General features: G+C 38.1%; 1 protein-coding gene across 2 annotated transcripts in view; it reads left to right on the top strand.

Moving 5' to 3' along the window:
* cacnb2b (calcium channel, voltage-dependent, beta 2b) overlaps nucleotides 1-25822 on the top strand; it is a 38498-nt gene extending 12676 nt beyond the window's left edge. For both annotated transcript variants that reach the window (XM_051881752.1, XM_051881762.1), the window contains exons 2-13: nucleotides 8542-8619; nucleotides 9909-10031; nucleotides 11544-11683; nucleotides 11969-12030; nucleotides 12270-12292; nucleotides 12408-12488; nucleotides 12829-12887; nucleotides 13003-13112; nucleotides 16370-16521; nucleotides 17946-18041; nucleotides 18559-18732; nucleotides 22708-25822. In XM_051881752.1, coding sequence (XP_051737712.1) covers nucleotides 8542-8619; nucleotides 9909-10031; nucleotides 11544-11683; nucleotides 11969-12030; nucleotides 12270-12292; nucleotides 12408-12488; nucleotides 12829-12887; nucleotides 13003-13112; nucleotides 16370-16521; nucleotides 17946-18041; nucleotides 18559-18732; nucleotides 22708-23415 — 1806 coding nt within the window. In that variant the 3' untranslated portion in view covers nucleotides 23416-25822. The remainder of the gene's footprint in view (nucleotides 1-8541; nucleotides 8620-9908; nucleotides 10032-11543; nucleotides 11684-11968; nucleotides 12031-12269; nucleotides 12293-12407; nucleotides 12489-12828; nucleotides 12888-13002; nucleotides 13113-16369; nucleotides 16522-17945; nucleotides 18042-18558; nucleotides 18733-22707) is intronic.
* The last annotated feature ends 2070 nt before the right edge of the window (nucleotides 25823-27892 follow it).

The following is a 27892-nucleotide window of genomic DNA, read 5'->3' as shown; positions in this document are numbered from 1 at the left end:
ACATATTTCCTGTATTTTCTGTTTGTATCGTAATAAAGAGACTGAAAAATAAATATGGATGGTCATTAAAACAAAGCTGGTGGTGGCCTAAGACTTTTGCACAGTACTGTATATATATTAGATTTCATGTTAAATTAAGTGTATTTTTCTTACTCCATTGGCAACAAATAAATAAACTTATGAATATTTTTTTTCCTGAAACCAGTTCCTAATGTCTAATTTAACTTTGCTTGTCATGTAATCTCATTTTATTTGTAGATATGTTTACTAGAAAACAAGAACGATTAGAAAAATTGAAGGTCAGTAACTTTTGTCTGTCAGAAAAATAAAAAATGTAGTTGCAAAGTCCATGTTTAGTAGCTGCAGGTCGGTGAGGACGTGTGAAACTGCCTCTGTCTGCCGTGTTGTCCGCTGGACAGGACGAGTTTGTATTTGTCTCTTTCTCTCCAAATCCTGGATTGACGCATGCCATCTTAATCTCCTTACAGAGAAGCAATCATGACCAGGAGCAACAGCCAGAAAGAGAGACGTCCTGTGCATGAGTGTAGCTTGGCCTAACATCTCCCCTACAGTTCTCATAGTGTGCTGTTCTCTCTTGTGTTTAGTAGGCCAACAGAACAGGCCGTATCTGTACTTACTTTACATTGCCCTAACAAGTGTTAAAATGATATAAAAATACAGGTTGACATTGTCATTGTTCACCAGGGTAAGAAATTATCCAGGGATTGAGTCAAAAAAAGCCCCTAGAGCGAGTTCCTGTTTTATTAAACATTTGGTATGTATTTGAAGTGAGAGTCATTGAATAATACTTTGGTAAAATGCAGTGTTTTTTTAATGGGAAACACTAAAATCATCTCTAAAAAATGATAAATGTGATAAACTATCATTTAACATAGCGACCAGCCAGTATTACAGAATTATAAAATTGATAAGACATTCTTCTTCAGTGTACTATGTTGCATGTTTATCTATTTCTTGATGATGGCGTCACTTACTTACAAATTACAAGTATAAATTGTAAAAAATCTATATAGTCATTACTTTATAGTGTACAAACAGTAACATTTGGCCTAGCCATGAATACAGAGCAGTTGAATACCTGGGCGACCTGCCAGAGCTCATTTAGCAACAGTCAGGAAATCTTAATCTTATACTCTTAATTAGATTAGGAGGCAGTTTCGAATAAGAAAGTGTGCTGCTCCACCATCCACAGATTTGTCCCCTGTTTTGTCCACTTAGAGCTCAGGAAACCTCACCCATACATTCACCTGAGGCCGAACTTAGCCTTGAAACTAGTTTATAAAACTCTCAACTTTTGAATTACACTGTATATGCACATGTAGTGTTACTGTCTGAAGTCATTTTTCAGAGAGAATATTTTTCACTAAACTTCTGGCTCCTGCTGTACTCCCATTGTTGAAGTGAAAGGTGCTGACTCACTAAATGGATCTGACCCAAATCTTATGACATGTTCTGTGGTGCGGTAGCAGGAGTCACACAGGTTGCAGTAGGTGGATTTTGGAGTTCAGCCCAGGACTCGAACCATTATAGCACTAGACTACAAAAACCCACTAGTGTGATACTGTGACGTACTTGTGTCTATTAATCACAGTCTTTTAACTATCCTAATGATTAAAAAACAGAGCATAATATATTATGTTGTTTTTATGAATGAAAAACCCCTTTCATTACTACTAATTTTAATGATTAATACAATATATTGTACTTTAATGGAAAATCTAGATTTTAAAAGTCATACACCTCATAAGAAATTTACTGCATAGCCAGCACATTTCCTTTCTTGAGGTTTCCATAGCAACGTCTGTTCTCGCCTTTGTCCCTTACAGCTTTTAATGCGGACACACACACACAGTTCTCTGTTGTATTGATAAAATATTGATAAAAAAACTTTTCCTCATTGTATTTCATAATATCATCAATATGAATTACATTTTTAGTAAATGTTTGAAATGTAATGTTTCATCTAATTGCATTAATTGTACCTTTAAAAAAAACTTGTTTGGAAGTTAATAATATTCATATAAAACCAGTGGTAATCTCTCCTTTAATCTCTATTTTCATCAATAATTTGCTGCAGCAGTGTGTTTGGACACATTTTTTGCTGTGTTTGAGTATGTGCAATATCACTGAATTTAATATAAGATATAATGCAGTGACTGACTGGCTTAGAAAATAAATTATTTAGTTGCAATACAATAATGCAAACATGACTGTCAAGTCTGTTCAATCAGTCCAGTATTATAAAAGGAGGAGTATGACTTTACATAAAACCACATTTGGCCCATTAAGCGTTATCTATTCAGCTAATATCTGTTCTCTAATTTAAAAAGTGCAACAATTTGCAGCACACTTTATAGACCATTTGGAGCAGATGTCACAGTTATGTCACTTGCAGTTGGGCAAAATCCACAGAATAAGAGAATTTTTTTTTGTTGTGCCTTTGGATGTCAGAATTGGAATGCAAAAAAATATAGTCTTCATTTTTATAGAATACCATTGTTGAAGACGCCCTTTGAAGCGAAACGCAGACGTTTATGTTGCAAGTCACATGAAACCTGCAATGATTAGTCTATTAAAGCATGAATTTGATGTAAACAGTAATTCTACATAATATTCACATCTGCAGTTCATAGGGGACATACATACACTATATTGCCAAAAGTATTGGGACACTCCTCCAAATCATTGAATTCAGGTGTTCCAAACACTTCCATGGCCACAGGTGTATAAAATCAAGCACCTAGGCATGCAGACTGCTTCTACAAACATTTGTGAAAGAATGGGTCGCTCTCAGGAGCTCAGTGAATTCAAGCGTGGTACCGTGATAGGTTGGCACCTGTGCAATAAGTCCATTCATGAAATTTCCTCACTACTAAATATTCCACAGTCAACTGTTAGTGGTATCATAACAAAGTGGAAGCAATTGGGAACAACAGCAACTCAGCCACGAAGTGGTAGGCCACATAAAATCACAGAGCGGGGTCAGCGCATGCTGAGGCGCACAGTGCGCAGAAGTTGCCAACTTTCTGCAGAGTCAATAGCTACAGACCTCCAAACTTCATGACGCCTTTAGATTAGCTCAAGAACAGTGCGTAGAGAGCTTCATGGAATGGGTTTCCATGGCCGAGCAGCTGCATCCAAGCCTTACATTACCAAGTGCAATGCAAAGCGTCGGATGCAGTGGTGTAAAGCACGCCGCCACTGGACTCTAGAGCAGGGGAGACGTGTTCTCTGGAGTGACGAATCACGCTTCTCTGTCTGGCAATCCGATGGATGAGTCAGGATTTGGCGGTTGTCAGGAGAACGGTACTTGCCTGACTGCATTGTGCCAAGTGCAAAGTTTAGTGGAGGGGGGATTATGGTGTTGGGTTGTTTTTCAGGGGTTGGGCTTGGCCCCTTAGTTCCAGTGAAAGGAACTCTTAATGCTTCAGTATACCAAGACATTTTGGACAATATCAACTTTGTGGGAACAGTTTGGGGATGGCCCCTTCCTGTTCCAACATGACTGCACACCAGTGCACAAAGCAAGGTCCATAAAGACATGGATGAGCGAGTTTGGTGTGGAGGAACTTGACTGGCCTGCACAGAGTCCTGACCTCAACCCGATAGAACATCTTTGGGATGAATTAGAGCGGTGACTGCGAGCCAGGCCTTCTCGCCAACATCAGTGCCTGACCTCACAAATGCGCTTCTAGAAGAATAGTAAAAAATTCCCATAAACACACTCCTAAATCTTGTGGAAAGTCTTCCCAGAAGAGTTGAAGCTGTTATAGCTGCAAAGGGTGGGCCAACTCTATATTAAACCCTACAGATTAAGAATGGGATGTCATGTGCACGTAAAGGCAGGCATCCCAAAACTTTTGGCAATATAGTGCTATACAATTACAGCGTGAAATAATATTTAAACCTATAACATTTTACATATTTTACTTTTAAACATAACATTTTTATCTCACAATTCTGACTTTTTTCTTGCATTTGCGTGTTTATATCTCCCAGTTCGTACTTTATAACTCACAATTGTGAGTTTATATCACAATTCTGAGGGTAAAAAAGTCAGAATTGCGGGATACTGTCATTTTATGCCACCAGGTAGGCTCTTCTCACAAAAACGTCATCACTTTATATTAGAGTGGTGTGGAAAAAGTAGTTCACGGATTTCCTTTTTAGTGTAAGTTTTTCTCAAAGAATTGTTCAATAACATCAAATACAATTTTATAATAGAGCTGCAAACAACAGTTAACAGGGTTCAAGCGTTTTAAGACCTTAATACCATCTATGGTGTAGGCCGACATGAAAGCATTTAGCATTTATAGGCTTTTGGGTACATTTGGAGATGGTGCTTCAGCCAAAACCGCATTTTTGTATTCTTCAAAAAGCTTACACTGTATGTCCTACGCCTTCCCTATTCTACTTACGGAACGAACGCAGCGCCAGTTCCATTTTTTCCGTAAGTAGAATAGGGAAGGCGTAGGAAGTACAGCGTAAGCTTTTTGAAGAAAACAAAAATGCAGTTTTGGTGGAAAAATTTGGAAGGCGATCATTTGTTTATATAAAGCATATACATTTACATTTTTTTCGAAAATGACTGATCGTTTCGCTAGATAAGACCCTTATTCCTCGTCTGGTATCGTTTAAAGTCCTTTGAAGCTGCACTGAAACTGTAATTTTGACCTTGGACCTTGGAAGCCATTGAAGTCCATTATAAGGAGAATAATCCTGGAATGTTTTCATCAAAAACCTTAATTTCTTTTCAACTGAAGAAAGAAAGACATGAACATCTTGGATGATATGGGGGTGAGTAAATTATCAGGAAAATTTTATTTGAAAGTGAACTAATCCTTTAAGGCAAAGTTAAAGAGAATGAGGAGATTCAACATATGATATGAATGTTGCTTTTTAGAATTTACTGTAAGCCCTCAGAGCATCAGAAATGTATGAAACCTGAGAAAATACAAATCAGAGTTTCTAAATTATTATTATAATTATTCTAATTACTCATATTTGGCCCTGTGAAAGCAAAGTATGGAACTTTTTGGAGGATGCAACGTGAGTACATTCCACTGTATCAGTATCATATTGGTGGCAGATTGATAGTGTAGGTATGTTTTGCTCCATTAAGAACTGGATAATTTGCAACATGCCAGACAATTCTTAAAGAGATTGTCTAATCATCTGTGCATGAGCTGAAGCTAATGCCTAATTTGGTGATGTAGCAGGACAATGATCCAAAACACAAAATCATCTGAACTGCTCAGAAGAATCAAAATGCTTTGGAGTGGCCTAGTCAAAGTTATGACTTGCTGTTGAAGACTTTCCAAGTTAAAACAGTTCTGCAAAGCATTGTGGCTAAGATATTACTTAAATAATGCAGTACAATAAAACATTAAAATTGTAGAGTGTGTTCTCGTTCTGCTATATTACATTTTGTTATATTTGTTTATTGGCAACCATTAGTTCTCCAAAGAGTAATATCTTGAAATGCCTCTGTAGGGCAGATCAAGGAATTTCAAATTTGACTAGCTGTCGCTCACTTTGTTGTTTGTTAATTTGGGTTTGCACAAGTAAGTCAATCCCCGGCCCATCTATAATGTACCTATGAAGATAAAGGAACACTTATGTCTATAGAGTTTGGTGTAGTTTTCGCCACAAAAACAAGTGCTACATTCAATTTCTCTGCAGTTGCCTTTGTCGAGGACGTACCTTGAACAATGAATAGATAGGAAAGAGTGGGGAGAAACGGTCTGATCGCTGGCTCAGAAAAATCAGCTACTCCCTTTCAGTATTATGAAGAGGCATCACACTTCAATACATGCAAGAAGGAGAATAGAAATTATCCGAACCCCCTCTAAACTCTGTGGTTGGAAGAGCATTTTGGTGAGCATGGCATTGGTTAATAATTCAGCAGCGTTTTGTACTGCTCTCTCCGTGACATTGACTTGCAGGAGAGGCGGCACTGAGTGAACAGATGTCTATGGCAGACATGAGTAAACAAAAGCGAGCACCTCTACATGACTGTGCCTATGGGAACCCAATTATCCCAGTCTCCTCAATTCCTTATTTTATTCACTCCTTTTCTCAATCTCGTTTCACCACCTTCTCTGTTAATTAGCCTCATTTCTTCCAGCGCAAACTATGTTACGCTCATGTGTTTGCTGCATGCCCTTGAGTCAGTTTATCCAAGCCTGTTTGTTTTAAAACACTGAGCACAATATTCATTAATAATAACATTCAAGCTCACATTGATGTTCTTGACAGACTTTTAAAACATTTACACCCTTTGCAACTTTAATTAAAATTTTGCTTTGATGTGATAATTTAATGTGCAATCTAATTTTGTCCTCCTTTCCCAAAAGAAGACACCGATTTACAAAAGCATGAATTTCCATGCTGCTTTAGGCTGGTTTGGTGCTGGTCTATCTGGTGTAGGCATGCGGTTTATCAGCACTCCAGCATCCAAAACACAACATATGCTGGTGACCAGTAGTGCTGGTCTTGTCAGCAAGGTTATCAACCTTATATTAAGGTCAATATGAGGTTGTCAGACTGCGTAGCACCAGTGTCTCTCGAGGGGCTTGTCACTGTGCCATTACTGTCAGCATGTTAGTGTGCATGTGAGCATGTGTAGGTGTGCCTTCGGGAGAGTGTGCTAGAGTGAGGGTGCATTTCAGTCATCATGACTTCTGATGTGACATTGTGAAACTGTTTTCAACTTAAAATTTGAAGTCTTGAACTAGAAATAGACTGAATTTTAAGAATGAGAGTATCTAAAATGTAATTATCATATCTAGTGACATAATATGCTTAAAGGGATAGTTCACCCAAAAATGAAAATAATCCCATGATTTACTCACCCTCAAGCCATCCTAGGTGTATATGACTATCTTATTTCAGACGAACACAATCCGAGATATATTTAAAAATATCCTTAGTTCTCCAAGGTTTATAACGGTTGTGAATGGTAGGCCAAATTCTGAAGACAGAAAAAACGCATCCATCCATACTCCTGAGGGTTAATAAAGGCCTTTTGAGGCTAAGTTTTTGTGAGAAAAATATCCATATTTAAAACTTTATAAATTCAAATAACGAGCTTTATAAATTCAAATAACGATACTGCGCACGTCAATTTGGGCGGAAGAGCAACCTTTAAACTGACGCGATGACGCAATGACGCAAGCGGAGGCGCAGAGGAGAGAACAAAACACTGGTCATGAATTAAAAGTTTAAAATGAGAAATTTTAAAGAGAAATTATAGAATCACCCAGCTGTTTGTGAATGTAAAAGGTCTGCAAAGTTTCAAAGATCAAAATGCACGATAAATGGAGTTATAGTAAGAACAGATTCTGAACTGCCTGAAAGAGTTGTCAGTAATTCGAGTTTTACTTCCTGCACAAACCTACGTAGGTTTGTAACAAAGTTGCATAATGCCAGCCTATGGTCTTCATTGGCTGCTTGTGAACAACGTCTACTTTGACCTGCCCTTAAACACTGTAGTTGTAGCTGAGGCCTGGAAGTGTTTGGTTTGTTGTTGTCGATAAGTTGAGAAGACGATGTTTTCTGCGCTGCGACTTGCAAAGGATAAGAACTCAGGAATTGATACATTAAAACCTACATCAAAGTTACTGTTCGTATCACCAGTTGCGTGTTTACCCACCATTCAAAGCACGCAAATGCGTGGGGCCCCTTGGGCTTGGGGGGCAATTTCTCCTGAGGGGGACCCATCAAACCTCCCCCCTAGAACGCGATCGCAATTACTACCACGGGGGCCTTGATCGAACCGTTTCAGACAGAGGTGATGCTGCAATGTATATTATGAGAAAATTAAAGTTTTTTTTTTTTTGACCTCAGATGCATGTAAACCTATTGTAGGAGACTTCCAAAAAGGAAATCTTAAAAATAGCATAATATAGAAATAATTTTTTTTTTTTTTTTTTTTGCAATGTAATGAATTCACATTTCTACAGCTTTGTTTTTTTTCATCAATAGGCTGTGAAGGTGCTATGCAATATATTATGTAATATCAAACCCTTCAATGTGGTCTGCAGGACTTATAAAATATTTAGTATCATAATTGCTTTTCTCATCACTGGGTTGAAAACATTATGTTAAAGATTTAGCTCAATTTGACAGAGCTAATTGGTTTTACTTTGAGTTCTTAATGCCTGACTTTGACTTTGAACAATGCCCTTTGTGAGGAGTTGCTAATAAAATTCGATGAAGGAGCGCTGAAGGAGAAAGCTTGGGATCATTTGTGACTTTGATGTCACTGTCATTATAAAGTGGAGTGATCTCTAACTGAAAACAACACATCAGAGCATATGCCTCATTTTATTATATTATTGTATGATCAAAGACAGCATAGTTTCAGCATAATTCTCCTGAGTGTTACATTCAACACTATGTGCACGGGCAAGTGCTTGTTGCTCAGAATGAGACAGAAAGGAGAGAAATGTCTTGTTAAAGAGAGTGAATCTGTATGTAATAATAATGCTAGTTCTTATTCTTGTTTGGCTGTGGTAGGGTTCGGCGGACCGTCAGGACTCAGGGGCCACTGAGGAGAAGGAGAAGAATGCCCAAGTCCAGCTCGAGAAGGCCAAGGTAGATTGCAACTCCATATTTCTCTCGGCTGCCCATTTCCTGCTCCCAGTGACGTTGGCCACAAGGACCGAAATATATCACGGTTATAGATGTGCTCATAAATTTTGCACGGCTCTTTTTCCTCTGTCAAAGTAACAAGGTAGCTGTGTCGAAAAGCTAATTACCGAATGCCCTGGATGAAACAGCACAACAGTGTTAAATCTTGTACTCTACAAAACCAATGGTCTACATGCAACTGAACAATTATCACTTTTACCTTTTCTCCTGCTTCTTTACACAGTCCAAAAACTGATAAGAAGCACCGTAGCAAATTGTGAATGAACAACAACAAACGCTTGGTGTTTTATCACCGGCTCTTTGCAGAGTCCAGTTTTGATAGGCTTTAAAACCTGAATGAAACTCCCTGCCTGTGCGAGTGAGCTCCCTGAGGTCCTTTTTAATTAAGGTACTGAGCAGACAGCATCACGTCCTGCTTCAGGCCACCATCTCCCACAGTGCATCGGCTTTTAAAACCAGGCTATAAACAGCCAGACTGCCATTGTGCTGACATTTGACTTCCTTTTAAATTAAATACTATAAATTATAATATAATGAATTCATGATTGAATTAATATTTTGATTTATTTATTATTTTGTTACACAAAATTCTACAATTGTCCTTCTTCCTGTAACTGTAAAGGTATGTAAATATGGACCAATCAGATCTGATTGCATGTTCCCATGTAGCTTACTGTTCTGCACTCCATAAAAAAATTATCCTTGCAAATTTTACAGCACTTGAAGGACAAGTTATACAGCTGTGTAGACTGAATTACAATGATCTCATGTACATTCAATCTCGTCATATGTATTCAAACCCTCACTGTCCTCAAGTCTCATGTAGTTGCCATTAGACTGCATTACCCTTCACTGGGCTGATATGGAGCTCTTCAAGAATGAATTTGTGCATTGCAATTGGTTTGAAGGTAAATGAATGAAAGCTATTATTAGTAACTTGCTTGGGGCAATGCAGCACATGTGCCGTTGCTCAAATCAGCAGTGTTTCAGTTCCAGCACCCTACTCAAAGTATCTGTCTGCTGTCATTCATGCGCTCACTCATACACAGCCTCATGAAGAGATTTATAAATATTCTCACCCATACATGGTACAACTACACAGTGAGATTTGGTTTACACCAATTGTTACAGTAGGGTCGCAAAGGATCATGATGCAAATTTGTCTCATTCATGTGTTTTGTGTTATCAAAATGTAGAGATTTCAATCTTACCTTTTTGTTGCTGTTATTCAGTATAAGCCTGTTGCTTTCGCCGTTCGCACAAACTTCACCTACACTCCTGCAGATGATGACAACGTCCCCATACCAGGGCACGGGGTTTCCTTTGAAGCAAAAGACTTCCTACATATCAAAGAGGTCAGTGTGTTCCCAGATCACCTGCACAATCATTACATTTAATTAAATCAAATTAATGTCAATATACTCAATGGCTATATTACACCGATCAGGCATAACATTATGACCACTGACAGGTGAAGTGAATAACACTGATTATCTCTTCACTTCACGGCACCTGTTAGTGGGTGGGATATATTAGGCAGCAAGTGAACTTTTTCAAATTGTGATGGCTAGACGACTGGGTCAGAGCATCTTCAAAACTGCAGCTCTTTTGGGGTGTTCCCGGTCTGCAGTGGTCAGTATCTATCAAAAGTGGTCCAAGGAAGGAACAGTGGTGAACCGGCGACAGGGTCATGGGTGGCCAAGGCTCATTGATGAACGTGCGGAGAGAAGGCTGGCCCGTGTAGCTCAAATTGCTCAAGAAGTTAATGCTGGTTCTGATAGAAAGGTGTCAGAATACACAGTGTATCGCAGTTGCGTATGGGGCTGCATAGACGCAGACCAGTCAGGGTGCCCGTGCTGACCCCTGTCCACCGCCGAAAGCGCCAACAGTGGGCACATGAGCATCAGAACTGGACCACGGAGCAATGGAAGAAGGTGGCTTGGTCTGATGAATCACATGTTCTTTTACATCATGTGGATAGCCGGGTGCGTGTGCGTCGCTTACCTGGGGAACACATGGCACCAGGATGCACTATGGGAAGAAGGCAAGTCGGAGGAGGCAGTGTGATGTTTTGGGCAATGTTCTGCTGGGAAACCTTGGGTCCTGCCATCCATGTGGATGTTACTTTGTACCACCTACCTAAGAATTGTTGCAGACCACCTACACCCTTTCATGGAAACAGTGGCTGTGGCCTCTTTCAGCAGGATAATGCGTCCTGCCACAAAGTGGAATAAAAATGGTTCAGGAATGGTTTGAGGAGCACGACAACGAGTTTGAGGTGTTGACTTGGCCTCCAAATTCCCCAGATCTCAATCCAATCAAGCATCTGTGTGATGTGCTGAACAAACAAGTCCGATCCATGGAGCTTACAGGACTTAAAGGATCTGCTGCTAACATCTTGGTGCCAGATACCACAGCACACCTTCAGGGGTCTAGTGGAGTCCATGCCTCAACGGGTCAGGGCTGTTTTGGCAGCAAAAGGGGGACCAACACAATATTAGGAAGGTGGTCATAATGTTATGCCACAGGTAACACTTTACAATAAGGTTTCATTAGTTAACATGAACTAAGAATGAACAATACTTCTACAGCATTTATTAATCTTAGTTAATTTCAGCATTTACTCATTCATTATTAAAATCAAAAGTTGTATTTGTTAACATAGTTAATGAACTGTGAACTAACATGAACAAACGATGAATGACTTTTTATTAACTAATATTAATAAAAATGAATAAATACTGTAAAAAATGTATTGCTCATTGTTAGTTCATGTTAGTTAATACATTAACTAATGTTGACGAATGAGACCTTATTGTATAAATATTTATAAAACATGGTATTGTTGTTGTTGTTGTTGTTTACAGAAGTTTAATAATGACTGGTGGATTGGACGGCCTGTAAAGGAAGGGGGAGAGGTTGGTTTTATCCCCAGCCCAGTGAACCTGGAGACGATTCTGATCAGGAGAGAGGTGCAGGCCAGGAAGGCCGCCAAAGCTCTGGCCAAGTAAACAAAACTCATTTATCATTCAGTGTGGGGTCTTCATTTTGTATCTATGTGTTCTTATTGCATGAATGAATCATTTAGGGTGCTTTCACACTTGTTTCGATTGCCTGGTCTGAACCAGAGTTTTGTTTTCAAAGCATCAGCGCATAAAATCCAAATGAACCAAACTCTGATGTCTATAGAACCTGTATGAGCACTAAAAGTGCTAGTATGGAAGCACCCTTAAATGTACATAAATTGCTCCAACATTCATTATATACAAAATACTTTATTTTCTCGTCACAGTAAAGCGGCTAGTTCTGCCAAAGATGATTTGAACGCAAAGAAAGCGGCTCCACCTCCAACAGGTGCGCTGTTTGTTTATTTATTTATGTATTTATTTGCAGGTGTGTGTATTATTATCCACAGTATTTATTCAAGATTATTCTATTAATAAGACAAATTACTGAATTTAGTGTTTGTCATTGCTAAATTGTTTTCATCCACTAATCAGTGCTTTTAATTATAATGTATGTGGAACATAAATAATGTTATCATTCTATGTGTCTGTGTGTATTTCTAATTTTTCAAAAAATTTTACCTTTAGTTCAGCAAGTGAAGAAGAAATCGGTGAGCAAATGCATAATGCTGTGCTTATGACCCCAACACACACACATTTATGTTAATATATTTATAGATTGCCTGCTTATTTAAGCATATTTTCACCAAGTGTCTTTAAATGCAGGGAGAGCAACTGGCTGCATATGATGTTGTGCCTTCCATGCGTCCTGTGGTGCTCATGGGGCCTTCGCTCAAGGGCTATGAGGTGAGGGCCGTTTGCCACTGACTCCATATGTGCAGTGTTCAGTCATTCACTGTCCAAAGTCTCAGAGGATTTTCAACATTACTGCTTTAAACAACCCAGTGGCTCAGCAGACATATGCATATATTATACTCTTAAAATAAAAAAAGTGAAAAGTATCATTTTCAATTTGAATTGTGTGTAATGTATCTTATAGCAGAACCTGAGCATCATGTTCTCTTATGCCACACTTATTATGTAAAAATATGCACTGCCCTCTACTGTACGTAATTGAAACTACACTTTAGGATTTGAAGCGTTATTAATGAATTGCACGTTTTCTCTCTTGTATTTGAATTTACAGGTTACGGACATGATGCAAAAAGCTCTCTTTGATTTTTTAAAACACAGATTTGAAGGAAGGTATGGTACACATGATTAAGTAGTTAATGGACTCATTACAAATGAATATTTGCTATTGTAATAATTGTGTGTAGCCATATAGAGTGTTGTTTCTAATATGTAAATCCATCATTAGAATAACTATCACCCGGGTGACGGCAGATATTGCACTTGCCAAGCGGTCAATCCTCAACAACCCCAGCAAACACGCCATAATGGATCGCTCCAACACCCGCTCTAGTTTGGGTAATCACTACTTGCTCTTTTCTTAATGTTTTATGTCATTCCATACCAGTTACATAATGTATTCTGAATGTAGTGACTTGAGATATTAAATCAGTCTTAAGATATTGAATCAGAGAGAGCCTAGAAAGAATTTATTAATCATTGAACCCAAACAAATGCATATACTTCAGCTCATGTATCGATAAAGCTGATTAATTATTACCAACTTCTTAACACTGGGATAAAATGACCATAGTAAACTGCAGCAAAAAAATAAAAAATAAATACTTAATCAGTATTTTTGTCTTAATTTTAAATAATAATTTCATATTTTTTCATATTAACACTTGTTTTTAGAGAATATCTTGAATTAAGTTGGCAAGTTGTTTTGTCTTGTTTTAAGCATAAACAGTAATTTAGTGTGGTATCAAACTTAATTGTTATGTGCTTACAAGTCTTATAGGTGCAATGTGTCAAATTTAGGAGGATCTATTGACAGAAATGCACATAACTCTGTTTTCAGTGGTGTATAAAAACCTTACATAATGAACCGATACATTTTTATTACATTAGAATAACCCATTTATATCTACATACACCGCGGGTCCCCCCTCCATTGCCCTGTCCAAATACCCACACTTGCGGTCTTGGCCACTTGAGAGCGCGTGCATGCGACAGGAAGTAAGTGCGCGAGACTGTCCCATGTCTTAAAAATGCCCAAGTGCAGTGCCCTTAATGCACACTAAACCCACACTATCTTGAATACCGCTTCGGAGCAGTATTCAAGGATAAGTGTATCCCATCATGCATTATGTTTGGGAACTCGCATGCCCTGAAATCGCGAGATGTCAAGGAAAACATACGACTGTAAGTTAAATTAATTATATGTTACATATAATTTGGTAGTGAAATATAAAGTGTTGCACATTTTATTGATGTAAAGATGAGTAGGCTATGTGTATTTTGTACATCATTTGCAACTGCTTTTTATCACTTAAAGAAGCGCCACAATTTTAAAATTGTATCTCTGTTAGTTACATAGTAACATTTAGAAGTGTATTTTAAAATGCAAAGTATTGAAAATAATAATTTAAAAAAAAATTCTGTAAACACTTGCATTTTTTGCAAGACTATAAGTGTGTCCCATCGGGTAATCAAAAGTTCTACACACACTTGCAGTCTTCACGCCTACTTGAGCACTTGAGCCAAATACAGGAAATACGTCATGTGAGTAGACTAGTGGTCAAGTGCAAAGACCGCAAGTGTGGGTATTTGGACAAGGCACATGTCGTCATTTTGCGCTGGCATGTTTCTACAGCAGCCCTAAACGGACAAACACAAAGCGCGTTTCATCATTATGTTGTTCTTCTAAATCGTTCATTTTTTTAGAGGCAGCTTGAATCGTCACCAACGTTGAATACACACGAAGAAGAAGTAGTAGTAATAGTCGTCTGATTTATTAGAAGCAGAGACTGTTCTTTTTTAGAAGTAAGAAGAAACCTCATTGCTTGACTGGCTAACGTACTCTCTGCTGTCTCAGACGACGACATCTTTGGCCCTGTCCCAAATGGCACACTTCTATGCACTTTCGGTCTTGTGGACTTACAATGGCTGCCGCGTGCGCGTGTCCGTTAAGTCCACCAGACCGTAGGGTGTCCCATTTGTCAATTTTAGGCTTCAGAAGGGTGCTCGTGAGCGCCCCCTTTGCAGCCGATATGCGCCCTCGATGCGCACTTTTGCTGAGCCTGCACTGGTGCGAGCTCTGCGGCAGACTTCTTCCCGACAGTCAAAGCGACGTTACGTCACGAAAGTGCAGACTCGTAGGAAGGCCGTGAGTGTTTAGGGCGCCATTTGGGACAGGGCCTTTGACTTAAGTGGGCCAGACGGCCACCGTAGCTATTTTGCTTCGATAGGAAAGGATAAGCTGCCGTTGGTTGCAGTTCGCAACCTCACCACTAGATGCCGCTAAAATTTACACACTGCACCTTTACTATCTTGCACATTTTTCTTATCAAGTAAATGCATTTTTTGTTTGAAATATTTGGAAAAGAAGACTAAAATAATGATTGATAAAACTATTTTTGCAGTGTGTTCAGAAAAAAAAAGATCCCACTTACAGAGAAATTCCCACTGCTTTTAAATTCTTGCAGTTCTCACAAGTTCAACACAAAAAAAAGTAGTATCTTGTCACTGTAATTATTAAGTAGCTGTTTAACGTGAGTGGATGTTTTTTCTCACCAAGTGTGGATCTGAGGTGTGTAGCTAGCTTTGTTAAGGGGATCTGATTGGTTCTCTCCACTCTGTCCCTCATTTTGCTCTCTTACCTCAGATGCCGCGGGTATGTATTACAGCAGTAGCCTGTCTATGTTCCCCCAACTCATTCCTGTTGGTGTCATCAGAACTGCTTTACCTCTTAGAGAACACTATAAGTGTCAAAGAACCCTGATACTTTTAGTGAAGGTCACTGCTCCTAAAAGCTTCGGCTTGTGTTAGACACCATAACCACAAAATCTTCATAATTTGTGCATAATTTTATTGGTCAAACAAATGCAAGCCAAAGTATTCAGTGTTTGTGTAAGACTAAGTTTTGCTGCTTAATAAGTAATTTTGTTTTTCTGAAAAATATCTAAACGTCTTTAAAACAAGATAAATCATGTAAGATAAGACTAAAGATAAGAACATAGAAAACTATTACCCAATGGAGTAAGAAAAATCTTGTTTTAAGAATTTTTGATATTTTTACTGGAAAACGATTTAAAACTACTGATTAAGATAATTATTTTTGCAGTGTGTTGTGAAAGATAATGTTGAACATCATGTGAGCTGATTTTGAACTCATGTGATGTTTTTTTTATTTTTTTTTATTAAAGTTTGCTCAATTTGGAGCAAAGAGCAAGTTTTAAACCTTCATTGTTCTGTTACTTCCTGTGGATGAGGAACTGTTGTGTCAGCATAATTTGATCATCTCTATTTTCAAAGACATATTGCATGACCTGTGTATGGAATGTGTTTAGTTTTAAAGATGGGACTTTCACCTATACGCTTTTCTTCAGTTCTAAAACATCATGAAATGGTGCAAAAAACTTCTATTTCTTCTTTTCTTTCTACTTATATTAGTGGAACTGGACATAAAAAGCTTCCCATCCCATTACATTTTAAGTGCTTTTGGCTGCAATTCAGCAGATTTGTACTTTGATAGAATAATATTTTTTGAAGATCTCATAAATAAGGATTTTTAGGTTGAATAGCCTCATTTATTTATTTCTCTGTCCCTACAGCCCAAATCCAAGGAGAGGTTGAGAGGATTTTTGAGTTAGCACGCAGCCTACAGCTTGTGGTTCTGGATGCCGACACCATTAACCACCCTCTCCAACTAAGCAAGACCTCCTTGGCCCCGATCCTGGTGTATGTCAAGATTTCATCACCTAAGGTTAGAGATTATGTTCACAGAACTTGCAAACATTCTCACAATAAACATTTGCTTACTGATGAAATGGATATATACACTATAATTCAGAAATGTGGGGTTGGTAAGATTTTTTTAAATGTGTTGGAAAGAATTCTCTTATATGAATGTATTTGATAATAATTTATAATAATAATTTATTCCTGTGATGGCAAAGTTGAATTTTTAGAAACTCATTCCTCCAGTTGATTTGGTTCTTATCATTATCAATGTTGAAAACAGTTGTTCTGCTTAATATTTTTTTGGAATCCATGATACTTTTTTGCTGGATTATTTGGTGAATTAAAACTTCACAAGAACAGCATTTATATAAAATAGAAATTATTTGTTACATTATAAATGTCTTTACTGTCTTTTTATCTGTTAGTAAGATCCAGGCAGTGTTGGGTGTAATGCATTACTAAGTAATTAAATTACTTATCCACTGAAAATGGCACCATGTAATAGTAAATAGTAAAAATTTTAATTTAGAAGCCTTGCCAACAGAATGAAAGCCTTGCCAACAGTTGGCAGTAACACAGGCAAAATGATTAAAAAAAAAACAACAACTGAAAACGTCCATAAGGTCGCACAAGGGTTAATACATATTTTTATGAATATGTATGAATATGGTTGTATTGGTTGTATTGATGCTTAGTTATCATTGGTATGAATATTCGCTACATTCTGCAGTAATGATCTGTAAAACAATTAATTTTAAGGTTAATTTTAATGCCAAAACAGGACCTATTCAGCATGAAGAATTATGTTCAACACTTATTATAAAATAATTAATGTTCAATACATAGTCATCAGTTAAATACCTAGTCATAGTTAGTCATCAGAAAGAACCTCATTCAGCTTTAATTCAGTATATTAACCAGTTCAAACTGGTCTCTGCCATTTCCCTAGTTTAGGAAAATGCCCAAAAATTGCTAGTATGTTCAAGTTTTCCATTAGTTTTACGATGTTATCTAATAGAAGGTATTTTCTGGAATAAAAATGAACATAAGCCAACAGGAGACAGAAACAAGATTATTCTGTCAGTACAGCGATATCTGATATGGTACTATATCAGCTTGTTTGATAAACCTGTCGTTTGATAACCGCAAATGTCTTTTTATTTATGTCCTTTCGAAGTGCACTACATCGTTCAAAATGATATATGATCTATCTGTCTGTCACTAGGCTACACAAAGCGTGGTTTCATTCACTGTCCAGAGGCTTTTGAATGTATAGCTATTACATTCACATAGGAAACGCTGATTTGAGAGAAGACCAGTTGCACAAAAACACTAACCTTTCTCTTGTGACCCAATGTGACCTAACGTCCAATGTTCTTTCACCCCCTTTGCCTCCCACTCATCCTTCCTGTCCCTTTTTCCTTCCTCTTTTCATCTGCTGTTCAGGTTCTGACAAGATTGATAAAGACCAGGGGAAAATCTCAGACTAAACATTTGAATGTCCAGATGGTGGCCGCAGACAAACTGGCCCAGTGTCCTAATGTGAGTGTGCCATCCATATACTTAAAAACATGCAAAAGATGTTAAAATGTTTTCTATATGATTGTAGTTTGCTAAAATCCACCCCTCTTAACTTTACAGAATGTCCCATAGGAAATCTTCATGATAAGCTCTATTTTCATGTGGATGGGTTAGTAATGTTTAAGGCGGAATAGTCAATTAATCATGATACAAAATGTCACTCTGTTATGCTCTTGATATATAACCTCCGATAAACTCAGTTTTTTCTTTTCAGAAAATCAATATGAACACCCAAACTTCGAAACTCTTTGATGGCCTCCTTTTAACACTGCCCTTATTTCTAATCCAAGTCTAGCTGGAGGGCTTAATCACAAACGGATCTGATTATCAAGAGACTGTTATTTTTATGCTATATCAGGTTGCAAAGTACCCAAGGCAGTCGTTTGACATAGATTAGCCTCCCAGCATTATGCGCCATTGGCTTCATTTCACTGTATACTTACCCTTGTTGTGACGTCACCATTGGTTTCTCTCACAGGAGCTGTTCGATGTCATTTTGGATGAAAACCAGCTGTCAGATGCCTGTGAACACATCGCTGATTACCTGGAGGCCTACTGGAGAGCCACACACCCTCCTGAAATGGAACCTCCCAACCCCATGCTGGAGAAACTGGCAGAAAACACACTCCCTACCAGCCCCACACCTGCTAAGGTACTGGACACACTCGGAGAAGAACAGGAAATGAAGTACTGAGATTGAACATTTACTGTATAGATAGAGCCTATGGCGAAAACCATTCAAAACAACTTCAGAAATATTCTTTAGACATATACTTTCTGTTTGGTTGCTTAACAAAACATTTTTGGCCCTTTGGACATTTATAAAATGAACCACTTTAAAACACCTTTCATACTCTCACCAGTTTGATTTGTCCTTAGGACAGTGTTTTAGACAGTCTAAATATATACACTACCATTTAAAAGTTTGGGGATGGTAATTTTTTAAGTGTTTTTGAAAGAAGTCCCTTATCACCAAGGCTGCATTTATTTGATCAAAAATACAGCAAAAACAGCAATATTGTGAAATATTATTACAATTTAAAATAACTTTTCTTTTTTAATGCACGATATATCGGCCACAATATCGGTATCAGCCGATATATGTTCATTTTTAATGTTATCGTTATTGGCCCGATAAGAAAATTTGGCCGATATATTAAAGCCGATAAAAGATAGATTATTTCCTTCAGCTGCGCACTGTTTGCAATTATGGTTTTGAATTGCTTGAAATATGATTGAAATTACTTCAAAAAGAAAAATACAATTAAGTGCAACATGTTCAGCGCAAGTCTGTCATATAGGCTTCATAAAATTATAATGTGAACATTATAATTGTGTGCTTGGGACATGGCTTTTAATGGTGAGACTTTTGTTTTTGTAATCAGGCTTTCAAAAATTATATAAAAATTTGGATTTAGATTTATCGGCCAATATATCAGTTATCGGCTTTCAAATATAAAGAATTATCAGTTAAATTTTGTATTAGCCAAAATTTTCATGTCGGTGCATCCCTAATTTTAAGTAATGTATTCCTGTGATGGCAAAGCTGAATTTTCAGCATCATTACTCCAGTCTTCAGTGTCACATGATCCTTCAGAAATGATACTAATATGCTGATCTGGTGCTCAAGAAACATTTCTTATTATTATCAATGTTCAAACAGTTGTGCCGCTTAATATTTTTGTGGAATTTTTTGATGAATAGAAAGTTCAAAAGAACAGCATTTATTTGAAATAGACATCTTTTGTACTGCTGATGCCAAACTTTTGAAAGGTAGTGTACATATATTCATAAAATCATAAATGGTGTCATTTCCACCACATCTTCCATTATGTATTGTGTAGCATTCTGTAATAAAATCTCAGACTCTTTTGTCTTATCTCATTTAAAGGCTGATCTCATTGCTAGCATTTTATGTATCCTAAATACACACAATTAAATAAGATTTTCACATAATTATAGTACTATTTTCTAATTAATGTCTCTTGTCCTTCAGGTTTATCCACATTCTTGCAGATTTTATTAGATTTTGTTTACTCATTCGTTCTTCTATGCAAGTCCTAAATTATGACTGTTTGGAAACATCTGCAGGCTCCATAAAGTCTGAAATTTTGCTTAGTGGTGTGTCATTCTGTGACATTTTCAATTTCCTCCCTACCTCTTACTAAACTCTCTTGGACATTTAAAGAAGACTTGAGCTTAAAGGACCTTCGGTGAGTGAGATGGTGGTCTCTGAGGTAAAATGCCTTTAGTGTCAGTACCTACTAGTTTGTTCTACTTCTTTGTATTAGTAATAGCTTATTAGGTGTTGTAAGTAAACTTTATAGTACAGCAGTTTAGTGCCATTTTTGTAGTTCAGTGTCTTTGCATTTTTATTAGGCAAATTATTTGGTTTTACATTAGGGTTTACTTAGGAATTTGTGAAACTACTACATATTTCAATAAACGACTAGTCGGTGGTGATGTCTGAATAATTTGTTTACTGGTAGGCGTAGGCCTGTATAATTAAGCCCTCATGTTGAGAAAAATCATGACTGTGAATAAGGTGCAGAGGTGTTGTGTGTGCTGTGTAAACTTTTGTTTTTTGTTATTAAAAAACAAACAAGCAAGCCCAGCCCAGGTGAGAAAAAGTCATGCAAAAGTAACAACATTTCTTTCCTAAAAAGTAATGCTTTTTTATGGAGTAACACAATATTGTAACGCATTACTTTTAATAGTAACTTTCCCCAACACTGCTTGGTAGACACTTCTATCCTCAGTGACCTACATTGCATAAAAGGTACACATTTGATCACATTTGATGTTCTTGCTTTCCCTGGGAATCAAACCCATGACTTTGGCATTGCTAGTTCCATGCTGTACTGTTTGAACCAAGGAAAGTTCTGTTCATTGCTTCCTGTAAGAATATTTTAATTCTAGTCAGTATCTGATTAGAAAAAATCTGTGTAGTGAAGGATGATTCATTAACATAGAGTGCAGCAGTTAGTTAAAGAGATATAAACCAGGAACCAAACCAACCATCTACAAGATGAATCACAAGTTTACAAACTTGGATTTGAAGCAAAAAAGTATTTGAAAGGAAAGTATTTGATAGTTCAGGGAAGAAGGAGGCGGGAACCGGCGAACGTTCCGAAGTAACTTTAATCATAAAATAAACAAACAACAAAACAAAAGTAAAGCAGCAGCCTCTCACGGATGACTGCTGCATAAAAACATAATAAAACACAACATAAATAGTCCAGGCCTGGTCCTCTCTCGTCCTTCACTGTCGTCGCTCCTCCTTTTATCCTCCCGGAACTCCTCCGTGAGACTCGAGGCCTGTGTGGCGTGCAGGTGGCGCTCATTAGCAATCGCACCACCGGCCTCGCTCTGTTCCCGCAGCTCTTGGCCTCTCCCTGCTTGCTACATACCCCCATTGCCCCTCACAGGCTGGGGGTACCCTCAAGACTTCGCAAACCCCCTCTAGGAGGGGAGCCCATCAGGGTGGCCACAGCTCCTGGTGGTAAGGACAGATGAGGTGAGAGAATAGGAGACTGAAGGATGAGGAGAGACAGAGATGAGAGAGGAAAAGAAAAAAATCTTGGTCCAGTTCCCAGACACACTGCATCTCGGTCCTCAACCCATTCCCTCGGTCTGCCTGCTCCTCCCCATCATGGCAGACGGCAGCAGGCCTGGCCTCCGGCGAATGGCGGCAAATCATCCATTCCCTTACGGATGGCAGCCACCACTCCTCAACCCAGGAGTACGGCAACAAGCACTCCGACCCACCAGTTGGTCAATCGCTGCAGCACCACCGCCTTCAGCAGTCACTGCTCCTTCATGCTGCAGTGAGGGCTCTCTGACATTGTGTCCCTCTGCACCAATGTAACAGAGTTTAAGTTCAGGAAAGAGGGAGGTGGGAACTGGCGAACATTCCAAAGTAACTTAAAAAATCATATCATAAACTACAAAACATCATAAAATAATAATTAAAACAAAAAAAAAGTAAAGCGGCAGCCCCTCACTGATGACTGCTGCATAAAAACATAATAAAACACAACATACATAGTCCAGGCCTGATCCTCTCTGGTCCTTCACTATCGTCACTTCTCCTTTTATCCTCCCGGAATTCCTCCGTGAGACTTGAGGCCGGTGTGGCATGCAAGTGACGCTCATTAGGAATCGCACCACCGGCCTTGCTCCGTTCCCATGGCTCTCTGCCTCACCCTGCTTGCCACACAGACATTCTCAGTCCTTCATGGTAGTGGACGGATGCTAAAATGTTCTTTTAGCATGATTTGCTAGCTTCAATTCTCTGATTGGTGGAGATTACATTGTAGGAATTACGCATTTCAACACAGTTATTTAAACAATGTTTAAATAATGAAGACTGGTGGCTTTAACAAAAGCTTATTCCATCATTTAGCAACCTTGTACCTCATAGTAGGTTTGTCAGTATGTTTAAAAGTTATCTTTAAAAATCAGTTCCCCTATGGAGAAAATGAATGGAACAATGACTGTTGAATGGAACATGTTTTGGTCTGTTTCTGTTATAAATGGTGTCAAAGCTAACAGGCATGTCTAAAAAAAAATCCACAAAACATTAATTTGATGTATCTCATTTTCATTTGATGTATCCCATATACAGGACGAACAGAAAAGCAAGAAGACGGCTGCCACAAAAAGAAAAGGATCTCAAGAGCACCAGCAGGAGCATCTGCCCCAGGCTCAGGAGACGAGAGAGGAGGAGGAGGAGGAAGAAGAAGAGGAAGAGGAAGTGCAGGAGAAGGCAGAGGAGGAGGAGAGGCTTCTTCGTAGCGAGCCAAAGAGACACAGCCATCACCATCACCACCATCATCACCACCGCTCCAGCACCAGCCGACCGACCGAGCCCCACAACAAACACCAGCACCACGTGCGCCACCAGCAGCCCACTGACATGGAGCAGCTTCCCACTAAAGACACTTCATACACGGAGCCCCGGAGCAGGCGCGCTCTCCCGGACGAGGGCGAACCGGACCAAACCGAGGTCTACCACAACAGGACTACAACTCAAAGGGACCATAACCACCACCATCACAACCATCACCATAGACATCACCACCACCGCCGCGGCGGGACCACGGACATTCAGCCGGATTATTCCCACCACGGGCAGCAGGACTACGAGCTGGAGCACAACGAGCACAACAGGCAACAGAGACAGCCGATACAGCTGCGCTCGCACCAACAATCACACCACTACGCTCACCCACACCACAACCACTATCACTACCAGGGACGGGAAAGGGACAGGGAGAGGGACAGATGCGTGGAGACGGAGGAGTGGACTGAAGACATGTACATTCATCGCTGAGATGGACATTGTTTTAATGCTGCTATGTGAAATGCTGGCTACCGTGTACTCAGGATAACATGTTTTCTCTTTATTTATCCATTCTGCTGAGTTATTGCCTACTCTGGTCGACATCTAACTTTCCTTGATTTTGAGTCTGTAATTCATATAATTAGGTTTCCTTGGCTTTATATGCCTCTTGCTACAGTATCAGGCCTGTGATTACCGTATTTTTAAATGATTTCAGCATGTTTGGTCCTTCCAATTCCATATGTGGTGAAATCCTTGCTTGTTGTTAACAGTCATATACAAATATTTTTTTCAAATAATTTCATGAAACGCACATATGCAAACTGGTCATACCCATGAAAATATTAAGAAAATAATTAACAAGAAATATTAGCATTTACACACAAATAAGCTGTATGCAGGACTGGGCAAAATTCACTCTGTGCTGTTATTGGCTGCATTAAAATTAGGCAAACTAAAGAACCCTTTTGTGGTTGTCATAGGCTTTTCACCTCAAGGACTGGAAGGTCCATTTTTATCAACATTGAAACAAGGACAGTCTAGTCTAGTAATTTTTATTTATTTTATCCACCTTATTTTTAACATTTTTGACTTGAATGTGCAAGGCTTCCAATTTTTAGCTGTACGAAAACAATGTGTTATGGCGCTTGATATTACAAACTGGTATTTGTTCTCATATTTTAATTTAATGTAATAATCACAGAGCAGATAATTTTACTGTTTACTGCACTTTTTTTATTAGTCAAGTTATTTACCTACCCAGACAGCAACATAATGTGGCCCAGATCCGGCCCACATCTGATACATGTGGATTACACACGGACCAGATGTGGGCCGGATCTGGGACGACATTATGTTGTTGTCTGGGTATAGGGGCTATTGAAGCAGAAGTCTCGCACATTCAGAGGAAATTGCTTCCGTTTTGTATATTTTCAGTGTTATAGTACTTTCACCTATCCTTACTTAAAACAGAGACAAGACATTTGTAGGTTAATTTAACTGAAAAGTATAAACGCTGTGGCACAACAATTGACCATTTCGACCAGCCTGACAGCAACCGGGGCTCAACCAATGACATGGGTTTGGGGGCAGGGCTATATATTTTTCTGACTAATGGCAGATTGTGTGGGGAGAGGTATTCAAGAAGCTTGTTTGAAGTCATTATTTTTGCAATTCCATTTGCTGACACTAAGGGGCTGTTTACACGGCACCATTTTCAACTAAAGATGGAAAACTTTATGAGTTTTTGCTGTTAATTTACACAAAGGCATTTTGGAGCTTGAAAACGGGTTTTAATGTTCAAGTTTTTAAAGACGATGCCGTTATCGTGAATTTGTGAAAACGGTGACGTCATGCACATGCGTATTACGTGTTCAGTCAATAGGCACGTAGTGTTTCTTTACAAAGTGACATCGCCAACTACTGGCCTGGCAGCATAATACAGCATTTTTAGTCATTTTCACGAATCTGTGTGAACAGGACTGTTTTGACAACGTTGTCATCTGTACGCGAAAAACACAAAAGGTAAAACTTTTCCGTTTTTAGTACATCGTCGTGTAAACGTACCCTGAGAGCAATTACGAACTATTTCACGTTGGCTTTAATGTATACATTGTTCAGTGTTTAGTTTGGCCAGGTTTTGTAGATAGGTTTTGTCATAACAAAATTTAATTCAGTAAATTTTATGTTATTAAAGGATTGTTTGTGTCAATATAAAGACATAGTCATGTTAAATCAACTCTCAAGCCATATTACTGTATGTGTTCTTTGCTCATGCAAAATTATTGCAAATGAACACTGTTGATGTTTATGAACAGTTTGTTTTTCCATATTTATTATATACAATGTGATAATTTTAGCCAACCAGCTGCATGTATTTATAATTTTCAAAATGTTTAAGTATATACAGTATGTATATCAAATGGATATCATTTTTTCCTTAACCGCAAGTTTCATGTTCATAAAGTAAAAAGGCACACTCAAATGTCTTGAGCGAAAAAAGTACGATGATTGAGAAAATACCTGTTGTGCAACAGCATGGTAAAAGTTTTGTTTCCAGTTATGATAAAAATGGAAAGAGAAAGATGGCAACGATATATAAGCACTCAAATCTGTATATATTCTTAATGCACCTGGAGCCATGACTTTTATTTACATTTTATACCTTTATGTTTCCTGAGTACTCTATGCATTAGTTTGTGACAACACTATAGCTTGAAAATTGTTTCTATGCATTTGTATATACCTCATAAATGCCTTTGTAGATATTGGACTGATAAAACTGAGTACAGATACTGCTGCACTGTAATATAGATGTACATCTGTATTCAGTTGATCTGACTGTATATTGTCTTTATTGAAATGTTCTCCTGAACCAATAATGCACACGTCAAATTTACCATTTAATGTTTTTGTGTACTGTTTTCCCAAATGTGGCTCTCATTGTGTTTTCACCTTTGATTAGCCAGGGAATAACTATTTTGAACACACATTAAGTATAAATATAAAATCTGTACAATTATGGGGGGGAAAATTATATATATATATATATATATATAAAAAGTTTAGTTAAATTGTTGTCCAACACGGTCCTCCAAATACTGCCATCCCAGACAGCAACATAGTGTGGCCCAGATCCGGCCCACATCTGGTACATGTGGATTACACACGGACCAGATGTGGGCCGGATCTGGGCCGACACTATGTTGCTGTCAGGGATGTCAGCTGACCTTGCGTCATCTTATCTTGTTTTTGTTTTTTTGGCACTGCACCCAAAAATATTTCACTTTTTCTATACTTAAACCAATTTGCACTGCAAAGTTGGAGTTTAACTGTGGTGGTTCGCTCAAAAACAGATATATATACACATTACAGTGTAAAAATTAAAGTTTATTTAGAGACAGTTCTTATTCAACTAGAAAAACATTTTAAAAACTTCTGAAAACTTGTACAAAAGCCTTGAAATAGCATCACAGGAAACTATACAGGACAATGGCAATGCCATATTAAATCAGCAATTTCCTTTCATGTTGGTTGACTCGTTGAAATATTTGATTCTGATTAGTCATTTACACCATTCTGCAGTCAGATATTTTTTTTGCATAATGACTGCTAAACTATATAAATCAAGCATAGCATCGGTTCTGGCAGGTCATGTCAGTCAAGCTTGCATCAGCTGACTCCCAGGTGACTCACGTCTACCTATAGGAATACGACGCCTATCACAGCATCCATATATAAGCTCCTCAATATTATCAGCAGCTATCGCACTTCTCAGGAGCTAATTACCCTCCTCTATCCCCAGCTCCTCTTGTCGTCCAGTCAGGATTTGGCCTTCTGATTCCCCTAAATCAGACTAATTCTTGGAATATGCGTACATGTTAAATTATTGACTAATATCTGCATATGTTGGTTCTGTTCTGTTTACCCTTTTTTTTTTAGTATTGCTGCTCTCCCTGCTCTTATCCTTGCTAGGCTGCATGGATGTGCAGGGAATTCTTGCCCAGAACAGGAACCATACCGCCAATACAAATTCTATGCAATTATCAATCATATTCGACGATAGTGGTCCTGACAGAATTGACAACTGATTCCTACATAGCTGCATTTTTTCTGACATAAAATTATTTCTACCAAAATCAATATTTATTTGCTGAGTAGCCATGTACAGTATGAAGCAGGATAAAGTACAGCCATTATCGCAAAATAAACCTGATGATCCCTGCCATTGTTTATTTTATGATTATGACCGGCTGAGTGTACATTATCCCTTACATATATACAAGTACTGGGACAATATAAAACACAGGTCTATTCAGCTATCTCAATGTGGCCAAGCAATGTTTTGTTATCTTTACTATCTGAATTAGCACCCTCTGTGTTTTGATACATGGGATTTTCAAATGTAGGCAATAACAGTCTTTTTGAACTTCTGTAGTAAATGTACGCTAGAGCTCCCAATATGCAGACCACTGCAATACTCAAGAACACAGCCAAACCGGTATTGACCCTGTGAGGTTCACTACCTGTGAAAACAGCAATAAAAAAATGATAAGAGAAACTATCTAGTGTGTCTAACTATTTACAATTTTACTACATATGCTGTTAAACATCTGAGAGTTTATACTTATTTAACTTACTTATATTTAAGTATATGACTTGACATAAAATTTGATTTTTTTAATAATTTTTGACAGAAAATGCACAAGAAAAGACATTAGGAATAAGTCATACCTGTATGTGGGGCCTTAGTGATTGTATTTATTACTGCAGGGAAAAAAAGGATAAATAGATAATGTAATAAAATGTTGGAGTTTTATTTCATTTCCCTTTTACTCTAAACAATCATAATAAGCATATCTGTTCATATATACAGGGTAAACTGTCACAATATGTGGACATGCTGTTTAATGAACCTAATTTAAGAAAGTAGTTTTATGAAATATTAACATCTAAAGTAAAAGGAAAA

This window comes from Ctenopharyngodon idella, chromosome 2 (genome assembly GCF_019924925.1).
Source record: "Ctenopharyngodon idella isolate HZGC_01 chromosome 2, HZGC01, whole genome shotgun sequence".
Lineage (NCBI taxonomy): Eukaryota > Metazoa > Chordata > Actinopteri > Cypriniformes > Xenocyprididae > Ctenopharyngodon > Ctenopharyngodon idella.
Note: the sequence above shows the minus strand (reverse complement) of the source record. Positions and strands in the feature narration are given on the sequence as shown.